A 23,268-nucleotide genomic window follows, 5' to 3' on the forward strand; every position below is an offset into this window, starting at 1 on the left:
TTTTGGGGGCATTTATGAAGTAAATTCAGTGATTAAACCACACCCCCACACCCCGAAAAAAAACCCCTGAGGAGGATTTTCAGAGCGGGTGGGAGATGCCAGCGGGACACTCTTCGGTGATTAATTAATGCTGACAATGTGCTGGTTGTCCGTGTGTCGTCCCCCCCGCGCCATCGGCATCCCTCCCAGTGGTGATTTGGGCTGATTTCCCCCCAAAATTGGCACCCCCTTATTGCTTTTTCCAGCCCCTTGGCCCCCCAAGACCCCCCCCAAGGAGGATGCAGGACCCCCAAAAAGCGTATTTAAGCCAAGACATGGAGTGGGAGGTTTAACTGGTTTATTATGGGATGAGCCCAGTGGTCCTGGGAGGGCTTCACCAGGAGTTCCCAGGGGATGTGGCTTGGGGATGTCCCCGCTTTGGGCCCACCCTGGTATGCCAGCAGCTGCTTGTTGGGGGTCCCCCCCATATCCCCCCCCCAGGGACCCACTCACCTGGGAATGGTTCCCAAAGGGGGGGTGGTAGTGGGTGCTGGGGTCCCAGGCATGGGGGGGTGAAGGTCACCCAGATGCCGGGGGTCCATGGGATGGCAGGGACACCCGCCCCCAGAAACCCCCTGGGTCATCTCAGGTCTCCCCTAGTCCCCTCCAGTCTCTCCCAGTGCCTCCCAGTCTCTCCCAGTCACCCCAGTTCCATCCTCTGGTGGCATTTTCACCCCCTGCAAGTGTCTTTTCTTGGAGGAGGGATGGGGGGACTGGAATTGTCCCCATCCCTGTCCCCAAACAGGTTCCAAAATAAGCCAGGGGAGGCCAATGGGTCATGGGCATCATCAGGCCACCGACCACGGGGACACCCTGGTGTCACTGATGTCTGAGCCTATTTTGGGGACCCCATGGCCAGAGGTATCACCTGGAGACCTGATGCCGGTGTCACCCATCACTTGGGGTGGGGACACTGGACACTGCAAGACACCGGGGCAGTGGCAGCTTTCTGCAAGCAGTTGAGGCCACGTAGGAGCCCCATCTTGTGCCGGATGGAGTGGTCCAGGTTGACAGTGACGCCGAGGAAGGCATGTGCATCACGGGTGGTGAAGGGGAAGTCGCAGGCGAGGAAGGTCTGGAAAAGCTCAGGGTCCTCGTCCAGGCTGGGGACATTGTGCAACGGCTGCCGCAGGGCGCTCAGTTCCCCCACATTCTCCTGGAAGATGCTCCACAAAGATTGTGTGCCAAAATTCAGTGCCGGCCAGCTCTGCCAAGCATCTTCCAGGCACTGCAGCGCCCAGCTCAGTCAGCATGGCCACTGGTCAGCCAACACTACCCAAGCAGTGGCAGCGCGGGGCGAGGGGGTGTTGGGGGTGCCGGTGAGGTGCAGGAGGAGCCGTAGGGTGATGGGGATGGTGTTGACAATGCAGTGGACGTGGGCACTGTTGGTGGGGAGGTAATGGGCGAGAGCATCAGCGCTGTTGTGGAGGCAGCGGAAAGCTTTGTGGATGCAGCGGATGGCTTCAGCGTCCACTTCCCACTGGCTGGGAACCACCGGGATGCCCTGGCACTTGGCTCGGCGGCGTTCCACGTTGCTGGTGATGATGCGGTACGTGAGGTCCTCTCGCGTTTGGATGGCAGCTTCCAGGCATTGCAGGTGGGAGCGGGCACCCATCTTGGGGATGGAGAAGGGCAACGTCACCATCTGGTTGAGGTAGAGGTAACTGTTGTCGGCAAGACCCTTCATGCAGCTGGTCTGCTCCAGGCAGGGGACGATGATGCTGGGGTCCATGGCCAAGATGAAGATGAAGGGGGTGTTGGCATCGGAGAGCAAGGTGTTCATGGCATTGAGGACGCCGGCCACCTTCTCCGGGTAGCAGATGTCCAGGCTGGTGATCTCCAGCACCATGCGGAGCTGTCGGCATTCAAAGATCTCCATGAAGGCCAAAAAGTTGACCAGCACCTCCACCTCATTGCGCACCTTGCTCATGAAGCCCAGCTGACTGGTGAACCTCTTGCTGTTGGTCAACCGCTCAATCTTCTGCTTCTCACTAACCAACAGGTTCTTCAGGATGGACAAAGCTCCCAAAACCAAACTGGAACCGGAGAGTGAGGTGACGGCGCTGCCCACCACCTTCAAGGCATGGTGGTCCTTGATGCTGGGCACCAAGAGGGCTACCAGGAGGATGCTGAGGCCAGTGGCCAGGACAAAGAGCATCCCCCAAAGCTTGAGGCAGGTGCCCTTCTTGAGGACCCACTCTTTTTGGCTGAAGCCGGAGGCGAAGTGGGGTCGGGTGCCTGTGACGTGGTAGACGCTGAGGGGCAGAGCTCCAAAATGGTGGCAGATGCTGTTGCAGAGGGTGGTGACCAAACCGGCCCAGAGTTTGTCGCAGCCAGCATACTGCCAGGCGCTGAAGCAGATGAAGATGAACTTGATGTTCTTCCTCCTCAGGTGGCCCTCGGTGATGACGGGCTTGTAGAAGGCCAAATACCAGAGGACCAGGAGCAACCCCCAACCCTCAGGGCTATGCGGCTTCTGGTGGCTCCGGCGCAGCTCAGCCTCTTCCTGCTGCACCATCTCCTCCTGCATGAAGCCTGAGGAGGGGGGGGGGATGGGGACGGGGGTGAGGGACCAGGGGGTGAAGGTGCCCCCAGCTTTTGGGGAGGGGGGGGGGGGGCAAATGGGGGAACCCAATGGTGGGGGAGAAATGGGGTGGGGTGGCATGGGATGGGTGCTGGTGCAATGGGGACCCCAAAAGTAAGGAGACGTGGGATGGGTGCTCATGCAAGAGGGACTTCAAATCCAGGGGAGAAATGGGATGGGATGGGATGGGATGGGATGGGATGCGGTGGGATGCGGTCGGATGCGGTCGGATGGGGTGGGGTGGGTGCTGGTGCAATGGGGGACCCCAAATCCATAGAAGAAAATGATGGGGTGGCAGGACAAGCAACAGAGACCTCAAAGCCGGGGTGCAAACAGGCGGAATGCTGGTACCATGGGGACCCCCAGCACCAGGCTGGGGGTGTCTGGGAGGGTCCAGGGGGGGGGGGGGGGGGGTGACCCATGGTGTCCCCATGTCCCCACACCCACTGGTGACCTTGTGCAGCAGGGAGTCGAGGCGGTGGCTGCAGGGGGCGTAGAAGCTGACGGTGACAGGGGTGGCCATGTGGCACAGTGTCTTGGAGAGGCAGCGGCAGTAGATGTCATCCTCCGTCAGCGCCTCTGGGGACCGGGAAGGGGACAGTTGGGGTGACCTTGTGTCCCCCCTGCCCCCCCCAATGTCTGCAGGCACCGGGGAGCCCAACCCCCCCCCCCCCCCCCATGGGGACATGGGTGCTGCAATAATGGAGACCCCAAATCTGGGGGGGGGGAGCCCAATTGGCTGAGGCTGTAATTAAGGGTGGGGATAATTAATGCTGGGGGAAGTGGCACTGATGGGTGCCAGGACCCTGGGATGGGATGGGATGGGGATGGGGTGGGATGGGATGGGATGGGATGGGGTTGGATTGGGTGGCATGGAATGGGGTGGGATGGGATGGGATTGATTTGGCATGGGATGGGGATGGGACAGGATGGGGCAGGACAGGATGGGGATGGGGTAGGATGGGATGAGGATGGGATGGGAATGGGATTGATTTGGGTTGGGACAGGACAGGATGGCGATGGGATGGGGATGGAATGGGTTTGGGATGGGGTGGGATGGGATTGATTCAGGATGGGATGGGATGGGGATGGGATGGGACAGGATGGGATGGGACAGGATGGGATGGGAAGGGATGGCCAGGCAGGACAGGAGGGCCCAGTCCCCCCTGGCTGCCCCCATCCCCTCGGGTGCCTCCCGTACCCCCGTACCTTGGTGCTCCCCGGTCTCCACCTCCACGAAGGCGCCGTCGCGGCAGGCGCAGGCATCCCCCCCTGGGCCCAGGCAGGCCAGCTGCTCCTCGTGGCACCCCGGAGGTCCTGCCAGGGCCCCCCCACACACCAGCGAGCAGGCACCCTGCCGGATGGAGGGACAAGTGGCACCCGCTGCTGCACACCCCGGGGACGTGGGGACACAGGGACATGGGATCAGAGCCACCTCGTGGTCTTGGGTTGGTTTTGAGGATGACCCCGTCCTTGTCCCCAAGGGCCTCAGGGACCCCATGTCCCCTCCCCGGGTGCCGCTTTGGGGACAATGGGGGGGGACCTGGGTGACGGGGGGGGGGGTCTGGGAGGGGTGTGAGGACAGACTGGGCTGGACTGGGCCAGACTGGAGTGGGATGATGGGGACTAACCAGGACAAACTGGCCTGCTGGATACTGGGGGCCAGGCTGCAGCTGGTGCTGGGGACACTGGGGAGCAGGAGCCAGCCTGGACTGGGAGCACTGGAGCCCATGGGGAAGCCTGGACTGGGGGCAGGCTGGACTGGGAGCACTGGTGGTCATGGAGAAGCCTGGAGTGGGAGCACTGGGACATCCTGAACTGGGGACTCTGGAAGAGCCTGTACAAGGGGCACAGGGTCAGCCAGGACTGGGGACACCAGTGACCATGGGCCAGCCTCTACTGGGGATACTGGTGACCATGGGCCAGCCTATACTGAAGACACTGGGACAGCCCATACTGGGGACACCAGTGACCATAGCCCAGGCTGTACTGGGGATAGAGGGACAGTCTATACAGGCGACACTGGTCACTATAGCCCAGCCTATACTGGGGATACTGGTGATCTTAGCTCAGCCTATACTGGGGACACTGGTGGCTGGGCTAGGGTCACTGGCTGGGCCTCCGCAACCTCTCCACCCCCCAGCACCCCCCCCAAGCCATCCCATGGCCACCACCCCCCCACCCTGGGGCCTCATCCCGCCCTGTCCCCATCCCCGTCCTACCCCAGACAACGCCTCTGGCTCCATCCCTGTCTGCCTCCGGCCACATCGGTCCCTGGCACCAGCTCACCGCTGGATTTATGCGGAAGGGGGGTCAGGATCCGGCCCTGCCACTGCTTGGTTGGGGAGGAAATAATTAGGTGTGGATCAGGCAGAAATTCCGGCTGTGCTGGCAGGAGCTTCTCCTGAGTCAGGGCCCAGCAACGCCCGGTCAGATCCAGCCCCATGGAGGGATTGGGGTGTGGGTTGGGATGGGACGATCCTGCTGGTGACTGGAGGGGGGGGAAGGAGATGGCTCAGGAAGAGGATGAGGGGGGCAGAGGGGATATGGGGATGCAGGGAAGGGGGGACATGGGGGGTGCAGGGACATGGGGGACATCAGGGATGCAGGGGACAGGGGGACACAAGGAACATGGGGGGACATCAGGGATGCAGGGACATGGGGGGACATCAGGGATGCAGGGGACAGGGGGACACAAGGAACATGGGGGACATCAGGGATGCAGGGGATATGCGGGGATGCGGGGACATGGGGGGACATTTGGGATGCCGGGGACAGGAGGACATGGGGGATGCAGGGGATGGGGGGGACATTTGGGTGGCAGGGGACAGGGGGACATGGGGGGTGAAAGGGACATGGGGGTGTGGGAACATGGGGACACCCCATCAGGCAGGGTCAGGAGCCAGCAGCCACAGGCAGAGCTGAGGGGACAGCCGCTGCCAGTGACATGGCCATACCATCATCACTGTGACATCACCCTGCCATCACCGTGACATTGCCATTTCCTGTGGCTGGTGGCTCCTGCCAGAGGAACCTGCTGGCCCGGGCACAGATGGCATCTGCTGGCCACCAGCACCAGTGACACTGGCTGGCCACCAGAATTGGTGACACTGGCTGGCCACCCACCCTGCCACCAAAATTGGGATTTTCCACCCCAAAACCAGCTCTGCCCACACACCCCCGCCCATCCAGGGGACATGGGGGGCATGGAAGATGGTGTGGGGGGGGGACAGGGTTGCAGGGACATGGGGACAAGGAGGGGACACGGGGGACACGGATGTGGGAGACAGGGATGTGGGGACAAGGAGAGGACATGAGGACACGGGTGGCAGGTGGGTGCCCGTGGGGACGTGGGGACACGGAGTTGGGGTGGCTGGTGGGTCCCGGTGGGGACGTGGGGACACAGGTGGCTGGTGGGTCCCCATGGGGACAAGGGTGACGGTGCCACCCTCTGTGCAGGTGCCACCATGGAGAAATGAAAGTGAGAGTGGGGGAGGACAGAGCTCACGAGGGACGGACTGCGCCCGCCCGTGGGATCACCAGCACCCAGGGACCCCACAGCCAGGGATCAGCAGCACCCAGGGACCCCCCCACCCAGGGACCCCCAGACCAGCAGCCACCATGGACCCCCAGCCTCCCATCATCAACCCAGTGAGTGGGGCCCTATGGGGTCTATAGGGCCGAGGTGGGGCGGGAGGGGGGAAGGTGGTATATGGGTCCAGAGGAGCTATATGGGGCCAGGGAGACCCTATGGGGTTGGGGGGATCCTATGGGGCCAGGGGAGACCCTATGGGGGGACACTATGGGGTTGGGAGGATCCTATGGGGCCAGGGGAGACCATATGGGGGGAGCCTATGGGGCCAGGGGGGATTCTATAGGGCTGGGGGGACCCTATGGGGCCCAGGGTATTCTATGGGGCCAGGGGAGACCCTATGGGGGTAGGGGTGACCGTATAAGCCTGAAGGGTCTATATGGGACTAAGGGGGGGGTATATAGAACAGGGTGCTGCATGGGGCTGGGGGGGCCATGGGGGGGCCCCAGCAGTAACATCTGGCCTCGGTGTTGTGTCGTCACCCCCGGGGGCCAACGTGTCCCCCCCGTCCTTGTGCCCATCCAGAGCATCCCCTTCCTGGGATACATTTTTGGGGGGCTGAGTGGGGGAAGGATGGTGATAATCCAGGGGCGGGTCCAGCCCCAGGAAAAGAGGTGGGTAGCCCCCCCCCCCAATATCGCCCAGTACACCCCCAGTATCACCCAATGCCCCACCCCAGCAGCTGCCACCCCAAAGCTGGCTGGGTACCATGGGGAAGGGCAAAGGTTGGGGGGGGGGGGGCATGGAAGGGGGAGGGTGCCCCCAAACTGGGGGGCTGGGACCCAAACCGGGGGGGGGGTTCCAAACCAGGGAGGTGGGGGGGTACCCCCAAACTGGGGGCATACCCCCGAACTGGGAGGGTGACCACTAAACTGGGGAGGGGGGGGTGTCCCTAAACTGGGGGGTGGGACCCAAACCCGGGGGGGGTGGGGGGGGTGGCGGGGTACCCCCAAACTGGGAGGGTGACCCTGAAACTGGGAGGGTGACCACTAAACTGGGAAGGGGAGGTGTCCCCTAAGCTGGGAGAGTGCCCCCTAAACTGGAGGGTGTGGGTGTCCCCAAATTGGGAGGGTGCCCGCTAAAGTGGGGGGGGGGGGGGGCCAAATGGGGGGGGGGGGGGTGTCCCCAATCTGGGAGTGGGGTGCTGGGAGGGTGCCCCCAAACTAGGAGGGTGCCCCCTAAACTGGGGTTGTCCCCAAGCTGGGGGGTATGCAGGAGGGTGCCTCCCAACCCATGGGGGGGGCCCCCCCACGCATGGGGTGGTTTATTGGGGTGCCCCCCCACCTAAGGGGGTGGTGGAGGGTGCTGGGTGCCCCCACCCATGGGTGCCGGTGTGGCAGGTTCACGGTGGCCCTGCGGTGCGCGGGGGACGACGTCGCCCTCCAGCTGAAATCCAGTTTCGTGGGGGGGGCCGGTGCTGGTCTGCACCGCGCGGCGGGGGGGGCTGTGGGGGTCCGAGGAACGCTGCACCATCCCCCGCCTCTCCCCCGGGGGGGCCCTTGAGCTCATCATCAGCACCCAGGAGCATGGCTACCAGGTGAGACCCCCAGCTATGGGTGCTCAGGCCCCCCCAGCTATGGGTGCTCAGACCCCAGACCCCCAGCTATGGGTGCTCAGACCCCCAGCTATGGGTGCTCAGGCCCCAGCTATGGGTGCTCAGACCCCAGACCCCCAGCTATGGGTGCTCAGGCCCCAGCTATGGGTGCTCAGCCCCCCCAACTATGGGTGCTCAGACCCCAGACCCCCAGCTATGGGTGCTCAGACCCCCAGCTATGGGTGCTCAGTTCCCCCCCACCTATGGGTGCTCAGACCCCCCCCAGCTATGGGTGCTCGACCCCCACCTACGGGTGCTCAGACCCCCCCCAGCTATGGGTGCTCAGACCCCCAGCTATGGGTGCTCAGACCCCCCCAGCTAGGGGTGCCCAGACCCCCGTGGTGGGCACAGCCCTGCTCCTGGGTGTGTCCCCTTGCCCTCCCACCGCCCCCGATGTCCCTCCGTCCCTCTGTCCGTCTGTCCTGCAGGTGGCAGTGAACGGACAGCACACCCTGGAGTTCCTGCACCGCCTGCCCCTCGCCAGCGTCCAGGCCCTCGAGGTCACCGGTGATGTCACCCTCACCTGCATCACCTTCACCGGCCCTGTGAGCACCCCCAGACACCCCCCCCCCGGTGGGGCATCCAGGGGGTGGGGGGCATCGGGGACCCCAGGAGTTTGGGGACATCCATGGGGTTGGGGACATCCATGGGGTTGGGGGCATTGGGGACCCCAGGAGTTTGGGGACATCCAGAGGTCAGAGACATCCAGGGGTTGGGGATATCTTGGGGGATCGGGGATGCCAGGAGGTGGGGGACATCCAGGGGGAGACAGATCTAAGGGGGTTGGGGACATCTAGGGAGTTGGGGACATCTGGGGGCATCAGGGACCCCAGGAGGTTGGGGACATCCATGGATGGTCAGAGATATCCATGGCGACATGGACGTCTCATGGAGGTTGGGGACCCTGGGGGGTTGGGGACATCTGCCGGGGGGGGGGGGGGGACACACACACAGAGACCTCCTTGGGTATGTCTGAGGGGGTTGGGGACACCCAGGACTTGGGGACATCCGTGGGGTCAGGGACCTCTGGGGGACTTGGGGACCCCGGGAGATGGGGACATCCAGGGAGGATTGGGGACACCCGGGGTGTGAGGGGACATGCAGGGGTGGGGGTCAGCAGTGGATGACGTCCCCGTGCCGCGGTGGCCCCGTCCCCAACTCCGTGTCCCTCTGCTCCCCCAGCACGCAGCTGCAGGAGCCGGGGTGCCGGCACTGCCGGGTCCGGTGACACCCGTGAGTGCGGGGGGGGGTCGGGGGGGGGGGGTCAGGGTGCTGGGGCACCCTGGGGTCAGCCCATGTGGCGTGCCATGGGGGGGGGGGCACATGAGGGTCTATGGGGAGGTGGGTGTTTGGGTGTACGGGTGTGTGCGAGCACCCACGGGTGCGTGCATGGGTGCCTGTGGGCACCCACGGGTGGGTGCACAGGGGTGTGTGAGCACCCACGGGTGGGCGCAGAGGCGTGTGTGAGCACCCACGAGTGGGTTGCACAGGCACTTGTGAGCACCCACGGGTGGGCGCAGAGGCGTGTGTGAGCACCCTGACTCTCCCACCAAGCCCACAGTGCTCAGCACCCAGCAGGGCTCAGTTGGGGGCACCCATGGGTGCCAGGGGTGACCCAGGGGCCACCCCCACTGCCCCCCCCGCACCCACTCTCCTCTCCCCACAGCCCAACACGCCGGTGATCGTCAGCAACCCGGTGAGCGCAGGGTGACAGTGGGGTGATGGTGGGTGACGGTGGGTGGGGGGTGCCTGGGGACTGATGAGTGTCCCCGCAGGTGGTCCCCTTCCACATGGCGCTGAGCAAGGGACCCTCGGGCCTGATCCAGCCCATCACCATTGTGGGCACCGTCCACCCCAATGCCAACAGGTCAGGGTGCTGGGGGTGGGGGGGCAGGGGGCTGCTGGGGGGGCAGGGGTCTGCAGGAGGTCAGGGGGCTGGGGGGGGGTCAGGGTGCTGATGTGGGGGTTCAGGGTGCTGTGGCAAGTGAGGGTGCTGATGGGGGGGGTCAGGGGGCTGCTGTGGCGGGGCAGGGGGCTGCAGGAGGTCAGGGGGCTGGGGGGGGGTTTAGGGGGTTGCAGGTGGGGGTTCAGGGTGTTCCAGGGGGTAAGGATGTTGCAGGATTTGGGGTCCCTGGGAGTCCAGGGCTGGGTGCTGGATGTTCGGGGGGGGGGGGGTCCATGTCTGGATGCTGAGGGGGGGTCCAGGTCTGGGTGCTGGGGGCGGGGGTTCAGGGCTGGGTGCCGGATGGGTCCAGGGCTGAGTGCTGGATGCTGGGGGGGTCCAGGGGTGGGTGGTGGGTGCCGGACGGGTGCCCCCGGCCGCAGGTTCCACGCCAACCTGTGGAGCAGCGCCTCGGGGGACCTGGTGCTGCACATCAACCCCCGCCTGCGCGAGGCCGCGCTGGTGCGCAACACACGCCAGCACGGGTCCTGGGGGCCCGAGGAGCGGCACACCACCGGCCCCATGCCCTTCCAGCGCGGGCAGCCCTTCCAGGTGAGACACCACCTGCGCCTGGCTCTAGGCCTGGCCCCAGCTGTGGTCCCAGTCCTGGTCCTGGTCCTGGGTGTCATCCCAGTCCCCGTCCCGGTCCTAGTCTTGGTTCTGGACCTGGACGTGGTCGTGGTTCCAGTCCCGGTCCCGGTCCTGGTCTTGGACATGGTCCTGGACGTAGTCTTGGTCTTGGTCCTGGTCCTGGTCCTGACCCCGGTCCTGGTTCTGCTCCTGGACTTGGTCTTGGTCTTTGTCCCAATCCTAGTCCTGGCCTTAGCCCTTGTCCTGGTCCCAGCTCTGGTCCTGATCCTAGTCCTAGTCCCAGTCCCTGTCCTGGCCCAGGACACGGTCCTGGTCCCGGTCCCAGTCCCCATCCCAGTACTGGTCCCAGTCCTGATCCTGCTCCCAGTGCTGGTCCTGGGACAAGTCCTGCTTCTGGTCCTGATACTGGTCCCAGTCCCAGTCCTTAGCTGGTCCCAGTCCCAACCCAGCTCCTGCCGGGTGGGTGTCCCCAGGGGTGGGTGCTCCCGGGGGCTGGGGGTCCCTGTCCCCCATGGTGACATCCCCCATGTCACCCAGCTGGAGATCCGGCCGCTGAGCCAGGCCTTCGCCCTGTGGGTGAACGGGCGCCACGTCTGCGACTACAGCCACCGGCTGCCACCGGCCACCATCGACCAGCTGGAGGTGGCCGGGGACGTCACCCTTGCCTGCGTCACGTGCTGAGCCGCCCCCCCATCCTGGGGACACCCGCCGTCGGGCACCGAGCTCGGGGACGGGGATGAGGGTGGGATGGGGACAAGGATGGGGACGGGGACAGGGAGAGGGACGAGGACATGTGGGGATGAGGACATGGTGGCTCTGGGCACAGGGATAAGGGCAGGGATGGGGACAGTGATGGGGACAAGGGCAGGGTGGGGGACAAGAAGGACAGGGATGGGGACAATGATGGGGAGGGGGACAAGGACAGGGATGGGGACAAAGACAGAGGTGGGGACAAGGACATGGTGGCTCTGGGCACAGGGATAAGGGCAGGGATGGGGACAAGGATGGGATGGGGACAAGGATGTGGTGGCTTTGGGTACAGGGATGGGAACGGGGACAATGATGGGATGGGGACAAGAATGGGGAGGGAGACAGTGATGGGATGGGGGACAATGATGGGAAGGGGGACAAAGACATGGTGGCTTTGGGTACAGGGGTGGGGACAAGGACGTGGTGGCGACAAGGACAAGGCGGCTCCGGGCACAGGGCTGGGGACAAAGCCAGGGGGTCGCTCCGGGCAGGGGCCACCCCAGGCCTGTGTGTGTGTGTCCCTGGCCCCCGCTGTCTCCCCCATCGCCCTGCAGGACCCCCATTAAACCAGTCACCAGCTCTCCCCGTGTCCCCGTGTCCCTGGGGCAGGGTGGGGACATCGGGGCCTCCCTCTGGGGGGACATGGGGGTTGGGGACAGGGGACACCCAGGGGTGTCGTGTCCGTGTCCGTGTCCGTGTCCGTGCCCCCCCCAAGCGCCACCCGCAGCAGCGCTCCCCGCCCTCCTCCTGCCGCTAGGGGGCAGTGCGCACCATCCCCCTCCCCGCCCCGCGCATGCGCAGCTCCCCTCACGGCAGCGCCCCGTCCGCCATGTTGTGTGAGGGCACTTCCGGGGAAACGGCCGGGCGTGTCACGTGACGCAGCGCTCGCGCGGGCCGCCTGTCATGTGACCTGCGGAGGCGCCGGGAAAGAGGTGGGAGATCTCCCGGGGGGGGGGGCGGGAGTCCCCGTGGGGCTGGGCCGGGGGCGGGGGGACACACGGTTTCGGGGGCCCGGGGGTCCCTGTTGTGCCGGGGAGGGGGGATCTGGGGGTCCCCCTGCGGCTCGGGGCGGGGGGGGGGGGGGCTCTGGAATCGCCGTGGGGCTGGGGAGGGGCGGTTTGGGTGGCGCGGGGGTCCCTGTGGGGCCGAGGAGGGGGATCTGGGGGTCCCCGTGGGGCTGGGGCGCCGGGGGTTGTCTGAGCACAGAGGAGGGGGGCAGACAGTCTGCAGGACCCCGGGGCCAAGGCCGGAGCGCCCCCCCCTAGGTTGGGGCCGGTGGGCGGGGGGGGTGCTGCCGCCCTGACTCCCCCTCTCCCTCCCCATGTGTCCCCTCCCCAGGCCATGGCCGCCTCCCGCCCCCTCAGGGTGGTGCCGGGCGAAGCCTCCGAAAGCGACTCGGAGCCGGAGCTGCTGGCGGGGGCGGCCGGGGGTGTCCCCGGGGCCGGGCTGAAGGTGCCGGGTGAAGCCTCCGAGACCGAAGAAGAGGAGGAGGAAGAGAAGAAGGAAGAAGAAGGGGGGGGGCCAGAGGCCGAAGCTCCCCCCAGCGACGGCAGAGGAGCCGGCAGCTATTTGGGGGGGGCGGCCAGGGGGGCCCCTCGCTGCTGCAGCAGCGGCTGTGGGAAGGTTCAGGGCGGTTGCGGGGGGCGGTGGGCAGCGCCTTACGGCAAAGCTACGGCACCGCCGCCCGGCACCTGGGGGGGCTGGGGGGGGCCCTGGGTCGGGCGCAGGCAACTGCCGCCGCCGCCGCTCACTGCCTGCGCCTGGCTCGCCGCGACCTGCGCGCCGTGGCTGCCACCGTCGATATCGTCACCGCCTGCCGTCTCCTGCCCGAGATCCGCGGGGAGCTGCCGGCACTCTGAGCGGGACCAGCGGCTTGACGGAACCACCGGTGCCGCCGGGATCTGGCACAGCAGTCGGTACCGGCAGCAGCATCACTGGCTGACATCGTCTGCCTAGTGTCTGCAGGCAGTTGCCAGCAGCAGCAGTGTCCTCGTGACATCACCAACATCCTCATGGCGTCACTGGCATCCTCGTGGCATCGCTGGCACCATCATGGCATCACCAGCATCGTCATTGCATCACCGGTGCCCTTGTGGCATCACCGGCGTCCTCGTGGTGTCACCAAAATCCTCGTGGCGTCACTGGCATCATCGTGGCGTCACCGGCATCCTCATGGCGTCACCGGCATCCGTGCAGCATTACCGATGTCCTCATGGCATCACTTGCACCGTGTCCTGTGCAGCAGGGTGGTCGCCACCGGCATCGTCACCACAGTGTCTTCCCGAGGGTGCAGTCGTGGTGGCTGTGGCACCCCACGCTGTCCCCAAAGACCTCCACTCCGGGGTGCCATCATCACTGGTGTAGCCACAGTGGCACCAAATGGTGGCTTTGGCACAGAGACCGCCCACCTGGCCCCCCCCAGGACCTCTGTGCTCTGGAGACGTCATCACCGGTGGCCTCGTGGCCAGCTGCCACCATCACTGAACTGCGGCCCCGGCTTGGCTCCAGCCACTTTTGTCCCCAAATGCCACCATTTTGTGTGACCCGGAACCGAATAAAGACCTGGCGTTGTCACTGCTGCAGCTGGGATCTTGGCCAGTGCCGTGGGGACAGCGGTGTCACCGGAGGGGGGACAGGGACACCCTGGGGTGTTCGGCCGTGGCGGGGGGGGGGACACAGGGTAACGGTGACATGGGTGCTGGTGTCACATCACAGTGGCCCTTGAGCTCAGTGGTGGGACAGGAGTGTGGTGTCCCCAAGCCCTGGCACTGTCTCCTGCCACCCCTGGTGATGTCCCTGCTGTCCCCAGCAGCAGGACGTGGTGGGGGGACACATGACAGCCCCCCCCCTCAAGAAGCAGGACATGCTGTGGGGCCACACAAGGGTTTATTTGGGGGGGGGACGGGAGGAGATGATGACACTTGCCCCACACCAGCATTGTCACCCCCTGCGGACACAGGGTGGGGGTGATGTTCCCTAGGGGGGTTCTGGGGGTCCCCAGGGGGCGGTCCGGGCGTCCTGGGGGGGAGTCACGTGCGGGTGTCCAAGCTGTCCATGTACTCCTGCAGCGCCTGCAGCCGGGCGTCGATCTCGGCCAGCTCGGCCGAGGGCTCCTCGTAGTGGTTCTCTGCAGGGGGGGCAGAGGAAAATAGGGTAAAAAAAGCCTGAATTGGCAGGGGGAGCACTCTAAAAATGCAGGGGCAGGGGGCAGCTCACCTTTACCAGGGCGCTTGCCAGCAGAGCTGCCTGTGGGTGGTTTGTGGCCGGCAGCCGGGCGAGGGACCTGGGGGTGGAGGGAGGCGGTAGGGTAGCACCAATGTGTGTCTCCCCCACCACCACAGTCACCCTGCTTTGGGGGTGCAGGGGGGGACCCCAAAAAGAGAGGTGGTGGTCCCAGGAGTCTGGGCAGCCACTCACCGTGCTGGGGCCGTTGGAGGACGAGGCGCTCAGGGGTCTCCGGGTACGGCTCACCCTCCTGCCCCTGCCCAAAGTGGGGGGGGGGGGTTTAAGGGGTGCCTGGGGTGGGGCTCAGGGTGCCCTGGGGAACCCAGGCATCCTGCCCCCACCCCCCCTGGTGCTTACCTGGGGGGCAGGGGCTCGGAGCGCTCATCAGCTTCACTGCCGGAGCTCACTGCCGAGCGCCGGCTCCGGAAGCTTTCGGCTGCAGGGACAAATGGGGGGAGCAAGCAAGCTTAGGGAAGAAGGAGCCCCAGCACCCAGTGGGTGCCCCCCCACCCACCCCAGGGTGCCCCCCACCCACCCCTCGTGTTCTCCACTCACCTGAAGAGCTGCGGCCGTGGCTTCTCGCCGGGCTGGTGCTGCCAAAAGCCGCCCCGCGCCGCTGGCTGCACCCAAGGAAGACAGTGGCGAGGGGTGGGGGGACAGAGGGAGGCTCCCCCCCCCCAACCCCCTAGGCAGTGAGGGAGGCAGGGGACGGTGACAACCCTGGTGTCACCGCTTACTTTTTCAGCTCGGTCTCCTTCTGCCGGCGCTGCCGGGCTCTGACGAAGGCAGTGGGGTCGAAACGTGCCGGGCGGGGGCCTGGCAGGGAGGGGGCGAATGCTGTTGTGTCCGTCCCATGTGTGTCCCCTGCCTCCACAACACTCCACATGTGTCCCCAAGTGTCCCTTACCTGCGGGCGATGGGGACCGCGCTGGTGGATGACCCTGACTACCACCGCGACTCTCTCGAGATGTCGAGCGCGGCGGCCAGGCACGTGATGGAGAACATCGGTCCTGGGAACGAGGGGCCGTGCCGACGGGCGTCCGGCAGCTGCCGAGGGGACCAGTGCCATGAGGTGGGGGGACAACACACGGGGGGGCACCCCAGGCTCATGGGGGGGGGCCCCCAGGCACCCCACCCTGGCCTCACCCCCTCTTGCAGGAGGCCAACTCGGCCGTCAGGCTCTTCACCCGGAGCTGCAGCCTCCACTCTGACGCCTTCGCCTCCGCCAGCTGCGAGGAGAAGGGGATCGGAAAAGTTCACCACACCGCCAGTGACCCCCCGCCCCAGCGGCATCAGCAGCCCCCAACCGGTGGCAACCCACCTCGGCAGTCAGCTGCCGGTGTTCACGTTGGTGCCGGGCTTTCTCCCGCAACAACTCATCCTCCAAACGTCTCGCCGCTCGTTGCAGCGCCATTGTTGTCGCCGTCCCACCATCCGGCTCTCGCCGTAGTGCCGCTTCTGCCGCCCGTTTCTCCTCCAGCGCCTGCTGCAGCCTGGTGGGAGGTGGCGGGGGCGTGTTTTTGGGGGGGGGGTCCCTGCGCTCTGACCATAAGACGGGTTTCCTGAGCTCTTCCCACGTCACTCACTCATCCCGCAGGCGCCGGATCTCAGCGTCTCGGCGATCCTCCCCGTGCCGAGCTCGGAGCTGCGCCAGCTCATCCCTCAGCTCCCGCACCAGTTTGCGCAGGGCGGCAGGATCCGGCCTCCCCATGTAGGGCAGCGGCAGCGGGTAGTGGATTCTGGGGGAGGTGGGGGGGAACCGGACACGCAGTGGGGTGACGGTGATGTCCCCTCTGCTGTGTCCCCCCGCCTGGTGTGTTGTGTCCCCCCCTCTCCATGTCACCTGTCAAACTCAACGGAGTAGACGAGGATGAGGTAACGCTTGGTGCTGAGCGGGGAAGCAGCAGAAGCAGGGGGCCGGGTGATTGCCCCCACTTTCCGACTACGTAGGGTTTCCAGGTCAGCGTAGGTGAGCAGCTCAAGGCTGACGGACTCGCTGCTCTGCGGAGGGGAAAAGTTTGGGGGGGGGGAGAGGCTGAACCCCCCCTCGAAACGCCGTGGTGATGGGGTGGGGGGAGTGGCGCTGATCTCACCTGCATCAGTGCCGACTCCAACATGCTGCAGAAAATCCCAAACTGCTTGAAATTCCCCGTTTTGTGGGTCAGGTCCTCGATGACTGCGAGGAAGAGGAGAGCTTTGGTTGGTCAGCGTTCATGGGGGGGGGTCTCCTCAGTCTGTGTGTGTCCCTCCCGAGACTTACAGGCGGCATCGAACTCGCCCCTCCACTGGTCAGCGGTGAGGTGAGCCTCCACCTCCACCTCCAGTGCCGACCGGGCGAGGGTCAGCCGGACAGTGTGCCCGCCGTGCCGGAAGGCGCAGTCGGCCTGAAGATACCGTGGCTCTCCCATGGTGCTGCAAAGGAGGCGGGGGGGAATCTGCAGGGTGGGGGGCACCCTTGGGAGCCAGGGGGGCACCCCCAGGAGATGGGAGGGGGCACGCCTAGGAAAGGCGATCCAGGTTCAAGGGGCTTGGGGGCCGGGGGGGGTGGATTCTAGGGTGGTGGGTGCATGGGGGGGGGCGGAATTGCTGGGCGGGGGGGGGGAAGAGCAGATTTTGGGGGGATGCTGATGAGGGGGGCAGGAGGGGAGGTAACCGGAGGGGACCCCAGGGCATTGGGGGAGCAGAGCTTTGGGGGCGGGGGGGGACCTTGAAGGGGTAGAGGGAGCACAAAGGGATACGGGGGGAGCCCAGGGCTGGGGGCCTGCTTGGGGAAGGAGGGGGGAGCCCAGGGTTTGGGGGGGGTGTTTTGAGGGACTCCGGGGAGGGCCGGGGGCTGTTCTGGGGGTGCCGGGGGTGGCCCCGGGCCCGGAGGGCTGTTTAGCGGCAGATACCGGGGGAAGCCCGGGCCCGGGGGGGGGGATGCTGGGGGCCGGAGGGGCCCCCCCCCGGCCGGTCACCGGGCCGAGGGAGGGAGCAGGCCCCGGGTACAGCCCGAGGGACCCGGCCCCGGTCCCGTTCACTCACCGCCCGCCGCGCTCCTTCGTCGCCTCAGCCGCAACCCCGCCCCCCCGGCAGCCCTGCTCCCGCCCCATTGGCCGGTCCCTCCTAGTTCCGCCGTCTCATTGGCTCCTGCCGCCGCCTGTCACCTTACGCCCCGCCTCCCCGCAGGAGGCCGTTAGCCGCTTCCCGCACCCTCTTGCTGCCCTCCGGCCTCCCGCTCCTATTGGCTGTCAGGCGGAGCCCGCCTCCAACCTCCGCTGCATCATTGGATGCTGCGGCTGTCAGTCATTTCCCCTGGGAAGGGGAGGAGCGACCCTTGCCTGTGGCGCCCCCTGCTGGGAAGGAGTGGCGAGTTCGACGCCGGCGCCGGGGTGGCCCCGCCCTCTTTCATTCATCGCGCCGTGGCCCCGCCCCTTCGCCATTGATAACTGCGACGCCCAGCTCCATTCATGCCCGCGGCGAGCACGGAAGCGGGGGGACGGGGGCGGGGTGGGGGGACATGGAAGACGGGCGACCCCTGGGGCTGGGGGATGAGTAGGGGTCGGGGGGCGAGGACGTGACGGTGGGGGCGGGGCACAGACAAGGGTGGGGCAACTGAACCTCGAATCAGTTTTATTAATGGGGGGGAGAACCCCCAAATTGGGCAAATATGTACAGAAAGAAGGGGAGGGGCGGGGCGGGGTGTCCCCAATATCCCCAACACTCGTCCAGTGCCCCCCGTCCATGTCATGGGGTGCTGCCCTGCCCCCCAAGGGTGTGTCACACCCCCCACCCCCCATGGTCCATCAGATACCTGGGTGATGCCACCCCTGGGATGACACTGTGGGGCCACCCAAGAGTGCTGGAGGGATGCCACCTTTCCTGGGGTGACACCTTGGGTGCCAAAACCATGGCTGTTGACCACCCAAGAGACCTTTGGAGATGCCACCATGGTCATGGGACACCCCAGCCACTGGGTGACCAGCCCTAGCCCACTTTGGGCAGGTTGGTGGTGCTCACACCCTGCTTGTAGGTGACATGTTGGCTGATGAGATACTGGGTGGCTTGGGTGGCAGCGGGGGGGACCCGTGATTGTGACTTTGTGGTTGCGCGTGCCGGGGATGGAGTCACCCTTCTTGGAGATCTGGATCCGGGTGCCTGTCAGCTCCTGGTACTCCACCAAGGTCTTCCCCCCCTTGCCCAGGATGGCACCCACCACGTTCTCTGGCACCACGATCTCCACCAGCTCCTTGGTGCCCTCAATCAGCTTCTCAGGTGCCAAAAACGAGCTGGTGGCCACTAAGGGAATGGTGGCAGTGGCCACGGGGGCCAAGTAACCATTGGTGGTGGGCAACAAACCCAAGGCAAAGGTGGGCACCACCAGGCTGGCAACCGCATCGTTCGCATAGGAAGCCAAGAGGTTGGTGGCTGCTGCCAGATTCACACCAGTGACCACCACTGCTGAACCCAAGCCCAGCCACACCGCTGCATTGTAACCATAACTGGCTAAGGTGTTCAAGGTGGTGCCGATGGCCAAACGTGGCCAAACCAGGTTTTACCTGCTGCTGGTAAAACCAGGAGCGCTGGTGAAGGCACCCAAAGTGCCAGGCGCACCCAAGATGGCAGCGGTTGAGTGCAAGGTGTCTGTGGAGCTGGAGTAGGGCGAGCCGGTGGGATTGGAGTTTGCCACTAGCCTGGTGATGTTGGCATAGCTGACGTTGAGACAACTGTTGTTCTGTGGATCCTCCTGGATCTTGCGGATGATGATGTAGATGGTGACGTGGAGCTGGGTGGATTTGCCGTTGACCATCACCACCCACTCCTGGAGCTTGAGACCCTCTGGCTTCTGGTTGAGCTGCACCCAAGCCCCCAATTTCTCCATGACAGTCTTTGCTGTCGCCCCCCCCTTTGCTGATGATGAGCATCGTCGTGCTGTTGGGCACGATTGGCTTGGCCTGGGGGGGGGGGGGTTAAGTGGGGGGTGGGGACTGGGGGGGCTGGGGGACATGGGGGGGCTGAGGGCTATGGGGGGCTGGGGCTATGGGATGAGGATTATGGGGCCATGTGGAGTTGGGGGGTATGGGGCTGGGGGCTGTGGGAACAGGGGCCATGGGGCCATATGGGGCTGGGGTCTATGGGGCCATGGGGGGCTGGGGACTATTGGGGCTGGGGGGCTATGGTGGGCTGGGGCTATGGGATGAGGATTATGGGGCCACAGCAGGCTTGGAAGGGTATGGGGATGAGGGCTATGGGGGGCTGGGGCTATAGGGCAATGGGAACTATTGGGGCTGGGGGCTATGGGGCCATGGGGGGCTGGGGGCTATGGGGGGCTGGGGAGGGGGGGTCCCCGCCGGGACGCGGCCGCGCTGGTTCAGCACCACGGACAGCGGGGGGGGGGGGGGGGGGGGGGGGATCGGGGGGGGGGGCGACTACTGAGGGGCGGAGCCACGGAGGGGCGGGGTACCCGATGCCCCGCCCCCCCGTGCTGACTACAGTGCCATGGCAACGGCTCCATCACCTGGGTACCACCTCCGTTGCCACGGCAACGACCCCAGCAACGAGGGCGGGGCCAATCCCACGAGGGCGGGGCCATCCTCGACCCGTATACCCCCAGCCCCTCCCAGCCCCTATAGGCTCCCCCCGCCATCCCCGGGACTGCCCCCGGAGCCCCCGGAGGCTCCGGGGCCGGTCCCGGGGATGACGGGGGGGTCCCGGGGGTCTTCACCGCCGGTCTGGGAGCCCTTGGTGCTGGAGGCCTCCGGGGGGGGTCCCGCTTACGGGAGTCGGGGGGGGGTCCAGGGGGCACCGGCAGCGGCGGGGCGGGGCGAGGACGGAGAAGGGGCGGAGCCAGAGAGGGATGGGACCGCCCCCGCCCGACAGCGCGGGGGGCCGTGGCCTAAGGAGGGGGAGCGCTCCGCTTCACTGGGCTTCGGGAGGGGAGCGGGGCTTTGCCCAGGGAGGTGTCTGGTGGGCGGGGTCGGTGTCAAAGGGGCGGGGCCGGAGGGGATCCAGGATCCCTCGCGCGGGCGCTGCCGCTCACGTGGGCTCTGCCCCTGATACACGCGGCCGGCGGCCACGCCCACGGCTGGCGGCCACGCCCCTACACCGTCCAGCGGCCACGCCCTCCTTCCCCGCCCCTCTCTGTCAGCCCCGCGCGCATGCGTGCCCTCTCCCCAACCCCGTGCACCGGCGCAGGCTCGCTCCCCGCCCCTTGCGCAGGCGCACTGGCCGCCCACCGCCCCGCGCAGGCGCAGTGGCCGCTGCCCCCCCCCCCCCCCAGTCCCTCCCGCCGTCCCGCCGCGCTCAGGCGGTCCCTTTAAGGCGCGCGCGTTCGGTATGTAACGGGGGGGAGGGATACGACACACGACCTTGGGGGGGGGGCGGGGCGGGGCGCTCTGAGGGGACCTTCTGGAGGGACCCTGTGAGGGGGTTGTGCTAAGGGGGGACCCTCTGAGGGGGCTGGGGGGGGGACACACGACTCTGAGGGGACATTCGGGGGGGGCTGAGCTGAGGGGGGACCCTGTGAGGGGTCTTTGCTGGGGGGGGGGTCTTTGAGGGGACCTTCTGGGGGGGCTGAGCTGAGGAGGGACCCTGTGAGGGGTCTTTGCTGGGGGGGGTCTTTTAGGGGACGTTCTGGGGGGGCTGAGCTGAGGTGGGACCCTCCAAAGGGACTCTGAGGGGTCTTTGCTGGGGGGGCAATCTGAGGGGACCTTCTGGGCGACCCTGGGGAGGGGACGGGACGGGACTTTGAGGGGACCTTTTGGGGGGGCTGAGCTGAGGGGGGACCCTGCGAGGGGGCTCTGAGGGGTCTTTGCTGGGGGGGGGGGACTCTGAGGGGGGACCCACTGAGGGGCCCCTCTGAGGGGTTTCTGCACAGAGGGCCCCACCCAGGGGTCCCCCCCGAGGAGTACCCGCTGAGAGAGAGCCCTGCAGGAGCGGCCTGCACTGAGGAAAGGGTCCCGGCGGCCCCGCCATGTCGTGGCGGCGGCAGTGGTGTTACCTGTGCGACCTACCCAAAATGCCCTGGGCTGTGGTGTGGGACTTCAGCGAGGCCGTTTGCCGCGGCTGCGTCAACTTTGAAGGCGCCGACCGTATCGAACCGTTGTTGGAAGCCGCCCGTCGCCTCCGGCACAGCCACGCCAAAAGCCAGCACCATGATGCCGTGCCGATACCGCGCCTGGCCGAGGGGCTAAATCGCCCTGGGGAAACAACAGCCGAGCGCCATGGGCCATCGGTGCCAGTGCCATGCCGCCCACGCGACGTCGAGTGTTTGGCGGAGTTGAGCGAAGCCATGCGCGGTCGCGCTGAGGACTGGCCGGGAAAGCCGCCGGCGGTGCGGGAACGCTTGGCCGCCCTCGCCGGCTGTGCTCCCTTCAACGTCCGCTTCCGTAAGGACCATGCATTGGTGGGACGAGTCTTCGCCTTCGACGCCGCGCCCCGGCCCGGCTTTGAGTTCGAGTTGAAGCTCTTTGCCGAATACCCCTGCGGTTCCGGCAGCGTCTATGCCGGCGTGCTGGGCCTGGCAAAGCAGATGTTCCAGGATTGCCTCCGGGCACCCGGCAAAGCCATTTCGTCTGGCTACAAGTACCTGGAATACGAGAAGCGGCAGGGCAGCGGAGATTGGCGTCTGCTGGGTGAACTCTTCACCGAAGCTGTCCGCTTCTTCCGCCACCCGCCGGCTCCCGAAGCCTTGCCACAGCAGTATCTGCTGCCTCCGCCGATGCCACTGCCACGTCGCCGTCGCAAAGCTTCACCGGAACCAGATGAACCGCCACTGCACCGGCAGCACCCGCCGGGTGAAACTTCACCCGGTGAACCGCCTGGCGTTCGTCGCCCGGCGGAGGATTTGATGTCGCCGATGTTGTGTTGCGGTTTGTGCCGGCAACGGTTGGAGGACACCCATTTCGTGCAGTGCCCCTCGGTGCCAGCGCATCGGTTCTGTTTCCCCTGCGCCCGTCGTGCCATCCGGGCACGGGGTGCCGGCGGGGAGGTGCACTGTCCCAGCGGGGGCCGATGTCCCCTGGCTGGATCCGGCCTCCCCTGGGCCTTCATGCAGGGCGAGATCGCCGCCATTTTGGCCGGGGACGTCCGTGTCAAGAGGGAAAGGGACCCCTGAGGGACCCCCCCCCCCCCCGATGGACCCCCAACCCCACCAAATGACCCCGATCCTGCTAAGGGACCTGGGACCCCCTGACGGACCCCCAACCCTACTGAGGGACCCAGGACCCCCAAAGGGACCCCCAACCCCCCCAGGGGACCCCTAACCCTGCTGAGGGACATGGGACCCCCCCAAGGGATCTCTGACACTGTGGAGGGTCTCCCACCTCCCCCGAGGGACCCCCAACCCTGCTGAGGGACCACTGACCCTGCTGACAGACCCAGGACCCCCCAAGGGACCCCAGACTCCCTGAAGGGACCCCAGACCCCCCCAAAGGACACTCAATCCCTCTGAGGGACCCCCAACCCTGCTGAGGGACTCCTGACCCCACCAAGGGACCTGGGACCCCGCCAAGGGACCCCCAACTCTGTTGAGGGACCCTTGACCCCACCAAGGGACCTGGGACCCTCCCCCAGAGAACGCCTGCCCCTCCTCCCCCCCCTCCCGAGGGACCCCTGACCCCACCAAGGGACCCAGGGCCCCCCCAAGGGACACTCAGCCCCTCCTGAGGGACCCTGATCCTGCTGAGGGACCCAGGACCCCCCCAACGCTGTTGAGGGTCCCCCGCTCCCCCCAAGGGACCCCCAACCCTGCTGAGGGAACCCCCCCCAAAGGGCCCCCCCCCCCCTCCGCACCCCGCCTCGGTTTCCCCCCAGGCGTTGTTTTGGGAGGCCCTACCATAACCCGCCCCGCCCCCCCCCCGGGTAGGGGGGTGACAAGTGCCTGTCCCCTGGGGGGTGTGGGTCCCCGAAGCTCTGTTGGGGTTTTTTTGGGCGGGGGGGACGGCTTTTTGGTCAATAAAGCGACGTTTGTT

The 23,268-nt window shown here is 66.4% G+C and overlaps 5 protein-coding genes and 1 pseudogene across 8 annotated transcripts; 3 read left to right on the forward strand and 3 right to left on the reverse strand.

Annotated features, from left to right (window-relative positions):
• Positions 1 to 660: 660 nt before the first annotated feature.
• NKPD1 (NTPase KAP family P-loop domain containing 1) lies at positions 661 to 4,869 on the reverse strand. Its single transcript, XM_030006010.1, is given in 4 exon segments — positions 661 to 2,574; positions 3,071 to 3,202; positions 3,833 to 3,977; positions 4,846 to 4,869. Coding segments are annotated over 4 exon segments (1,941 nt in total). The 3' UTR covers positions 661 to 934.
• A 1,375-nt stretch (positions 4,870 to 6,244) lies between these two features.
• Positions 6,245 to 11,147, forward strand: LOC115337657 (galectin-9-like). Its single transcript, XM_030006011.2, has 8 exons — positions 6,245 to 6,274; positions 7,609 to 7,752; positions 8,238 to 8,354; positions 8,992 to 9,042; positions 9,476 to 9,505; positions 9,585 to 9,676; positions 10,135 to 10,303; positions 10,880 to 11,147. The coding sequence occupies exons 1-8, from the start codon at positions 6,245 to 6,247 to the stop codon at positions 11,021 to 11,023; spliced, it is 777 nt and encodes a 258-aa protein (XP_029861871.1). The 3' UTR covers positions 11,024 to 11,147.
• A 773-nt stretch (positions 11,148 to 11,920) lies between these two features.
• Positions 11,921 to 13,674, forward strand: BLOC1S3 (biogenesis of lysosomal organelles complex 1 subunit 3). Its single transcript, XM_030006130.2, is given in 4 exon segments — positions 11,921 to 12,024; positions 12,431 to 12,595; positions 12,597 to 12,665; positions 12,667 to 13,674. Coding segments are annotated over 3 exon segments (516 nt in total). The 5' UTR covers positions 11,921 to 12,024; positions 12,431 to 12,433; the 3' UTR covers positions 12,952 to 13,674.
• Positions 13,675 to 13,961: 287 nt separating this feature from the next.
• On the reverse strand, positions 13,962 to 17,464 carry CCDC61 (coiled-coil domain containing 61). 2 transcript variants are annotated; one of them, XM_030006131.1, is made up of 14 exons: positions 17,342 to 17,464; positions 16,578 to 16,729; positions 16,411 to 16,493; positions 16,161 to 16,318; positions 15,904 to 16,056; positions 15,639 to 15,810; positions 15,464 to 15,546; positions 15,225 to 15,364; positions 15,055 to 15,133; positions 14,873 to 14,937; positions 14,675 to 14,753; positions 14,510 to 14,573; positions 14,309 to 14,375; positions 13,962 to 14,219 (listed from the first exon to the last, which is right to left on the reverse strand). In XM_030006131.1, exons 1-14 carry the CDS (start codon positions 17,407 to 17,409, stop codon positions 14,122 to 14,124), a joined length of 1,461 nt encoding a protein of 486 aa, XP_029861991.1. In that variant the 5' UTR covers positions 17,410 to 17,464; the 3' UTR covers positions 13,962 to 14,121. The 2 variants fall into 2 exon arrangements, with proteins under 2 accessions (XP_029861991.1, XP_029861992.1); XM_030006132.2 differs by having other exon boundaries at positions 16,578 to 16,752; positions 17,342 to 17,376.
• A 439-nt stretch (positions 17,465 to 17,903) lies between these two features.
• On the reverse strand, positions 17,904 to 19,943 carry LOC115337658 (annotated as a pseudogene).
• A 591-nt stretch (positions 19,944 to 20,534) lies between these two features.
• On the forward strand, positions 20,535 to 22,959 carry LOC115337687 (interferon regulatory factor 2-binding protein 1-like). Of its 3 annotated transcripts, none has more exons than XM_030006085.2 (2): positions 20,535 to 20,630; positions 21,174 to 22,959. In XM_030006085.2, the coding sequence occupies exon 2, from the start codon at positions 21,270 to 21,272 to the stop codon at positions 22,410 to 22,412; it is 1,143 nt and encodes a 380-aa protein (XP_029861945.1). In that variant the 5' UTR covers positions 20,535 to 20,630; positions 21,174 to 21,269; the 3' UTR covers positions 22,413 to 22,959. The 3 variants fall into 3 exon arrangements, with proteins under 3 accessions (XP_029861945.1, XP_029861947.1, XP_040977656.1); XM_030006087.2 differs by having other exon boundaries at positions 20,561 to 20,630; positions 21,230 to 22,959; XM_041121722.1 differs by lacking the exon at positions 20,535 to 20,630 and having other exon boundaries at positions 21,096 to 22,432; positions 22,491 to 22,959.
• Positions 22,960 to 23,268: the final 309 nt, after the last annotated feature.

The sequence above is a fragment of the Aquila chrysaetos genome, unplaced genomic scaffold (assembly GCF_900496995.4).
Source record: "Aquila chrysaetos chrysaetos unplaced genomic scaffold, bAquChr1.4, whole genome shotgun sequence".
Lineage (NCBI taxonomy): Eukaryota > Metazoa > Chordata > Aves > Accipitriformes > Accipitridae > Aquila > Aquila chrysaetos.

Excerpts from the sequence above, each read along its gene's own strand:
- LOC115337687 (XM_030006085.2), top strand. The coding sequence starts at position 21,270 with ATGTCGTGGCGGCGGCAGTGGTGTTACCTGTGCGACCTACCCAAAATG.
- CCDC61 (XM_030006131.1), bottom strand. The coding sequence starts at position 17,409 with ATGGGGCGGGAGCAGGGCTGCCGGGGGGGCGGGGTTGCGGCTGAGGCG. Across the intron at positions 16,494-16,577 it reads GGGCGAGTTCGATGCCGCCT|TCATCGAGGACCTGACCCAC; the intron begins GTAAGTCTCGGG and ends TCTTCCTCGCAG. Across the intron at positions 14,220-14,308 it reads TGGCAAGCGCCCTGGTAAAG|AGAACCACTACGAGGAGCCC; the intron begins GTGAGCTGCCCC and ends CCCCCCCTGCAG.
- LOC115337657 (XM_030006011.2), top strand. The coding sequence starts at position 6,245 with ATGGACCCCCAGCCTCCCATCATCAACCCA. Across the intron at positions 6,275-7,608 it reads AGCCTCCCATCATCAACCCA|CCAGTTTCGTGGGGGGGGCC; the intron begins GTGAGTGGGGCC and ends TCCAGCTGAAAT. Across the intron at positions 8,355-8,991 it reads GCATCACCTTCACCGGCCCT|CACGCAGCTGCAGGAGCCGG; the intron begins GTGAGCACCCCC and ends CTGCTCCCCCAG.